A 6,398-nucleotide genomic window follows, 5' to 3' on the forward strand; every position below is an offset into this window, starting at 1 on the left:
TTTAGCAACTCTTCTGTGGACTAATAAACAGCAAACTGGAGAGAGGAAAGAATTATAGCCTCTCTTGATAAATCCCCTCAGAGTCATTTCCTAACATGTCAATGTGATTGTGTGTGTTTCTGGAAGTGGGCCCTGCAGACCCGGACCAGCCGTCCTCCAGCTCTCACTCCAGCGTCAGTCCCTGGAAGATTCCCTGCAGCACCAAGCTGAACGACAGCAGCCTCGCAGGCACCTTTGTCCGCTGGGAAGAGAATGCTCTGCCCTCGTAGGCCACGCCGTCACAGACATCACTCTGCTCTGGATCAGTTCCATTATTAACTCTGCTCTGTCTGCAGCTCGTTAGTCCTGGATGATGTTGAGAGGCAGAGCACCTGTGAGCTGGAGGTGGATGCTGTGGCTGTGGACATCCTGAACCGTCTTGAAATTGAAAGTAGGTGCTGTGTGCTGTGTTCTCTGCAACACCAGCTGACATGACAAAAAGCAAAAGGTGAAAGGCAGCTGCAGCACACTCAGCTCACAACACTGATTATGGCTCCACACAGAGAGTCTTTTAGCAGACCTGAACATGAGCATGGTGGAACAGACCTCAGTCTTTAGTCACAGGGGAGCAGAGGCGAAGAAATGATCAGAGATGACGGAGTTTGGGTCAGCAGATGAACCGAGCAAAGTAAAGAACAGCTGTTATGTGCTTTCAGAACAGATGCAACTGTTTGTCCTGATTCTCTCTAAACGGCCTGCATCTTCATCTGCCAGGAAATGGAAAGGAAACTGTCCTTCTGGTCACCTGCTCTCATCGAGATGCCAAACATTTCCATTTTTACAGAAATAAGATATATTTTTGACAGATTTTTCTGGGTGTTTGTTTGCTACAAAATCCAAAACAGAAAAATTGGAACTGTTTGATTGCATCATTATCCCAACATACTGCAAAATCTTTTTTTCTTTATCTGATTTTAAAATCCTTTGTTTGATTGGTCCTATATAAAATACAATTTTAAAAAATTTGAATATTCAGAAAATTAGAAATTGTTGCATTTTAAGACTGGATTTTATGATATTACTGTTAGCTATAATCATCAAGATTCACAGATATAAACAGCTGAAATATATTATTTTTTGTTTGATTAATACATATAGCAGACACTTTTTGAATTGAATTACTGAACGTTTTGATGATGGATCTGGAATCTTACAGAAGAATCCCAGGCAGCGCAGGATTTTTCAGGTGTACTGGACTTTTAAACGGGACTATGCTCCACTGTCTGTGCTTTGTGTGTGAAGTACCTGTAGGGCAGCTGTAGGGGAGGGAACATGTTTAACATGAGATGCATAAGGATTTTGTTTTCTAACCTTGCCTCCTCCTCCAGATCAGATCGGCAGGAACCCCGGACTGCAGGCTATTTGGGAGGATGAGAAGCAGAGGAGGAGGGAGAACAACCAGACCTCCCAGATAGAAGCGCCGGATTCACAAGGTGAGGAATGCTGCAGTGGGAGCGAAAACATGGTTTTCTAGTGTTATTCTGCATTTTGTACCATTTGCTTATTGTCTATTGCTTAGGATTCCCAGTTGGGTTTTCACCTACTTATGAAAATACTTAATTTCAATTTTTTGGCTTAATGTGGTCAGGACATGTTATTGAAAATTATCTGTATTCTACCACTATGCCTCAGTCAGTTAAATTAAAGCTTCAGATTAACAACAGCAACCTATTCTACCACATTGCTTATTTTCTTTCAAATACAAAAACTTATTGAACATCCAAGCAAGATGACCTTTACGTCTGTGCAATGCTCATAGTACCTGTAAACAATGACGGGCCCATCTCACTGTGCCTGCCTGCAGGCAGCATGTTAAAGTTCCTGGAAGAACAATAAGAAAAAGCCTGAACTACCTGTGGACTGATCAGAAGAAAACATTTCCCAGCATCTTATTTGAAGTTTCCAAATAGGAACTGAACAAACTGTAATATTCCTGTTTTAGTCACAGAAAACCAAAGTGAGCATGTTTGGTCAGAATCAAAAGCTCAAAGCAGTAAATCAACATAAACACCTATGGCTGCTATCAAACATGGTGGTGGTATGACCTTGTTGAGTCCACCATGAACTCCTCTGCTCACAAACTATTTCTAGAATCCAAAGTGAGACTCTAGAAGATGAAGCTGGACCAAAACTGACTTATCATAAACGTAGCAGCAAATCTGCAACAGGATTGCTAAAATAAAATAAAAATAAATCAAGCTTATGCCTTGGCCTAGTCAAACACAAGATCTCCACCTGACTGACAGTTTTTAATGATGTAGTTCATTTTTGTTGACATTTTTTTTTAAATAAGAAGAAAGTTAGGGCTCCATAGTCGATTGAATTCTGATTCAAGTTTAGGTTTCGGCCTCAAATAACCAGAAAGTATAATCAAAAGAAAAAACTTAATTCAAATGTTTGTGGTACATTCAGTAGAAGAGGAAGAGAACGGTGGCTGTGTAGTTTGTGCCAACCTTATCTAGTCCTTTAGAAATAAACGACTACATGTGGTTTAGATAAATTGCAGCTGGAATATTCTTATAATAAACGATCCTCCCCATCAACCTGAAAGGCTTCTGTGGAGATCTGGGCATTTTCTGTGAGCAGACCAAGTGATGGGTGTCGGCTGCCTTGTCTTGTAACCATAAATAAAAAACTCGGTAGACTCAGTAACCTCTCTGCCCCCCGACATGCCCACAAAGGAAGCTCCCATGGAAACCAGGTGATAAATAAACCACAGGCTGCTCTGTTTCTGTGATGAAATCTTTAGTTTTCAGACAAACATCCAAGCTTTTAGGTTTCAGTTCTGATCAGTGATACAGAGAAGAAATACAACTGACCAGGTTTTACCACGGACTGTAGTGTGAAAAGAAACTGTTTAGCTTAGAAAGATCTGCTGTATAGAACTACTGCCAAAGTTCATAATTATTTGTTTCTATTTTTATTTTTATTTTTATTTTTGTTTAATTGTTTCATAGTCAAAAGGATTGAATTCCAGCAGAGAAGTTTGTTCTTTGAAAAACGTCTGTCTCTGTTGCAGATCGGGGCTCGGTCACTTCAACAGAGAGTGAAAAAACCTTCATGAACAGACTGAAGGAGATTCTGAGGGAGAACAAGTTTGATGTGTAAGTTCCTTCACACATTATTTTACTCTGTTATCTAAATAAATAGCTTGGTCTTTGTTTCCTTTTCCCTGAGGAGATCTGCAGCAGATGGAATCGACTTTGATTTAATTATTACAAGCACAAGATCTCAATGAAAAATTCCCTCGAAACATCAAACAATTCCTTTTTGTCCTTAAGTTGTTTTTTTGTTGTTGTTTTTTTAACTATAATGAAGCTGTTACATGTCCTTCCTCTTTTTCTTTCCTTCGGCCCTGCCAACTTTCTTCTGAGTGCAGAGCAGGGTTGGAGATGGGAAAGTGAAGTCAGAGCAGATGTTGGAGAAAATGGGGATGAAATGAAGTGGCTGAGGTCACCTCCAAGCCCCTCCTTCCTCTACAATGTACAGCCTCCAAGTATTTCCTGTTATAAATTCTAGTACAGTTGGCCCTACATCCGCACACGCTGCTTTATCAGATCCAGATGGCTTCCATTCACTAACCTCTCATATCTAATATGAGCAGAGGGGAGAGAGAGGGAGCACAGGGGTGGGCCTCCCATCTGAATAGGGTTTTAAGTAAGGAAGTGGAAGCGGGACACGCTCTCTTAGTTAGTCACTCGTGCTGATAATGTTCACACAGTCTGTTACATTTCCTCTCTCTGTTATCTTGTGGTTTCCTCCTGGGACTGGTATTATTTACCTAGAAATTTTATTTTATTAGTTTTTTTTTTTTACTTTGTGGAGCATAGAGTAGTGCAGTGTGGCCCCTCCCCTACCTGTTGCTCTATACTGTTGGTCAGCTGGATGATTTAATGTTCCTCTATTGTCTCATTCTTGCAAGAAAGGCAAACGTAGCCCATTGTAAATATTCCCCTGTCACTGAAAACACAAACATTCCTGGTGGGGAAGCTAAAGAAGCTCTCCTCAGTCTTAATTAGGCATCAGGTCTTTCAAAACCAGCCTGGTAAGCAGCAGAGTGCAGGCTTGGTACCAGAGCTAATAGACACCCTAATTAACCTGCCAATACAACTTTGTTATACTAAGCTGCTACTTCGAAACTAATTGGGGTTTTACAAACATAATTGATTGAGTCTGTCAATCAAAAACTAAAAGTAACAGAGGACATTGCAACTATAATTATGAATGAATAATGTATTTGAAGCAGTAGAATTTGTTTTTTCCATTTTAAATAAAAGCAATGAATTGATGTTGTACGTTTTGCTGATATATTCTGATATTTTTTAGGGGTGCACTGATTGCAGTTTTCTGGACAATCTTTAAAACACTTGACTTGCCAATTCCAATTTTGTTTCATAGCAATGGTGGATTTTCACACCATTGCAGATGTAGATAAAATGGATTTCATAAGTAATTAATATCCAAAATTAAGGAAATCTGAGCTGATTACACTAGAATAATCATTTATTTATTTATCCCACATTGGGGAAATTCCTTTGTTACAGCAGCACACTAACAAAATATAAAAAAAATTAATATAAAAATATCTAAAAACAATATGAACAACATCAATTTATTGGTGCAGTTGTAGTATTTTTACTCCATCATGCAGTAAGAAATCCTTTTTCACAAAGGAAAAAGTGAGTGAATGATGATTCCCTTTAGACAGACACTGAACCCAGTGTAGTTTCTTTCCTTGTCTTGTTTGACATTTTCTGAATTAAATTTGAACATTTTCTAAAATTCCTACATGTCGTATGAGTTCCCTCTCTCCCAACCTGTGCTGGAGGGGAGAGGGATGTGTCGTTGTGGTAAAATGTGTTAATCACTGCAGTAATCTCCAGACGCCTGCCAGGGTCCCTCCCCCGTTGCCTCTAAAGTCATTAAGTACCAGACTAATTAAGAGACAGACTCTGGCACATGCACGCCGACTCTCTGGAGCCTTCTCCTCATAACAAAGTCTCTGAATAACAATCAGACTGCGGTACAGTCTTTCAGCCAGCCTAAATCTCTCACACTAGTGTGGAGGCGTCATTGACATACTTGCATAAGATATATATATATATATATATATATATATATATATATATATATGGTAATGGCGAACCAACCGGACATTGTGGTGGTGGATAAAGAACAGAGGAAAGCCGTTGTGGTGGATGTAGCAATACCAAGTGACCACAACATCAGGAAAAAGGAGCATGAGAAACTGGAGAAATACCAGGGCCTCAGAGAGGAACTGGAGAAGGTCTGGAAGGTGAAGACCACAGTGGTGCCTGTGGTCATCGGGGCCCTCGGGGCAGTCACCCCCAAACTGGAGCAGTGGCTCAAACAGATCCCAGGAACAACATCAGACATCTCAGTCCAGAAATGTGCAGTTCTAGGCACAGCCAAGATACTGCGCAGAACCCTCAAGCTCCCAGGCCTCTGGTAGAGGACCCGAGCTCAGAGGATGAAAGAGACCACCCGCGGAGGGTGAGAGGGGAATTTTTATATATATGTATATTTTTTTTTTAATAGAAGCAAACCAATGAGAGCTTTTGGTAAAGCTACAATCTGCCATTTTTAGCCAATTCCAATTTCCCCTTAAAAATTATAATCAACAACATACTTTACCATGGATATTCTCAAAAGACTGCCAGCATTTCCAAACCCATTATGTTACATGGACGAGAATTAGGGTCACTGGAAAAAAAGTGACTTGAAGCTCAGAATTATGATTTCAGAAGTAGAATTGGGGCTGTCAAGAATCAATCCGAAAGTTTAACGCGTTAAAATTACATAGCACAGTTTAATCTTCCCACCTATTCTGACCTGGAACCCTCTCTCCCACGGAGGGTTATCTAGTTCAAAGCAGTGCGTCATGAGTTATGTTACACACTGACAAAATGTGAAAGTTTTCTTCTACAGTATCAAATGTTGAACATTTGTCAACTTTCTCGAGTCGCATCACCAGCCTGAATGTTCACATCTACAGGTACGAGCTTAAAATTTCACATGCATGAATTGCTCCGGTCGCTGGGCTGGATGAGGACAAGCGACTGTCGCCGCATTCATCCTTTAATCCTTGAAATATTCTTCAGGTGGTAAAAGGCCGACTTTGTAACTGTCTTTATGTGGCTATGAAGGTTCAGGTCAGAGTTCAGTATTACACCCAGATTTCAGGCCTGGCATCTAGTTTCCAGCTGTAATAAGTGAAGCTGTGCATTGACTCAAGATCGTTCTCTTTAGGTCCAACGATAATAACTTTAGTTTTGTTTCTGTTCAGCTGGAGAAAGTTTTTGCATATTCATGCATTGGTTTGTTTTAAACATCTGTTC

General features: G+C 40.2%; 1 protein-coding gene across 1 annotated transcript in view; it reads left to right on the top strand.

The window, feature by feature from the left end:
• Window positions 1-110: 110 nt before the first annotated feature.
• rev3l (REV3 like, DNA directed polymerase zeta catalytic subunit) overlaps window positions 111-6,398 on the top strand; it is a gene marked incomplete at its 5' end in the record, with an annotated part of 38,101 nt that continues 31,813 nt past the window's right edge. The window contains 4 exons of the mRNA XM_015042860.1: window positions 111-265; window positions 336-430; window positions 1,368-1,472; window positions 3,059-3,143. Coding sequence (XP_014898346.1) covers window positions 111-265; window positions 336-430; window positions 1,368-1,472; window positions 3,059-3,143 — 440 coding nt within the window. The remainder of the gene's footprint in view (window positions 266-335; window positions 431-1,367; window positions 1,473-3,058; window positions 3,144-6,398) is intronic.

The sequence above is a fragment of the Poecilia latipinna genome, unplaced genomic scaffold (genome assembly GCF_001443285.1).
Source record: "Poecilia latipinna isolate Pla-1442-1.1 unplaced genomic scaffold, P_latipinna-1.0 Scaffold604, whole genome shotgun sequence".
In the NCBI taxonomy this organism is placed as follows: Eukaryota; Metazoa; Chordata; class Actinopteri; order Cyprinodontiformes; family Poeciliidae; genus Poecilia; species Poecilia latipinna.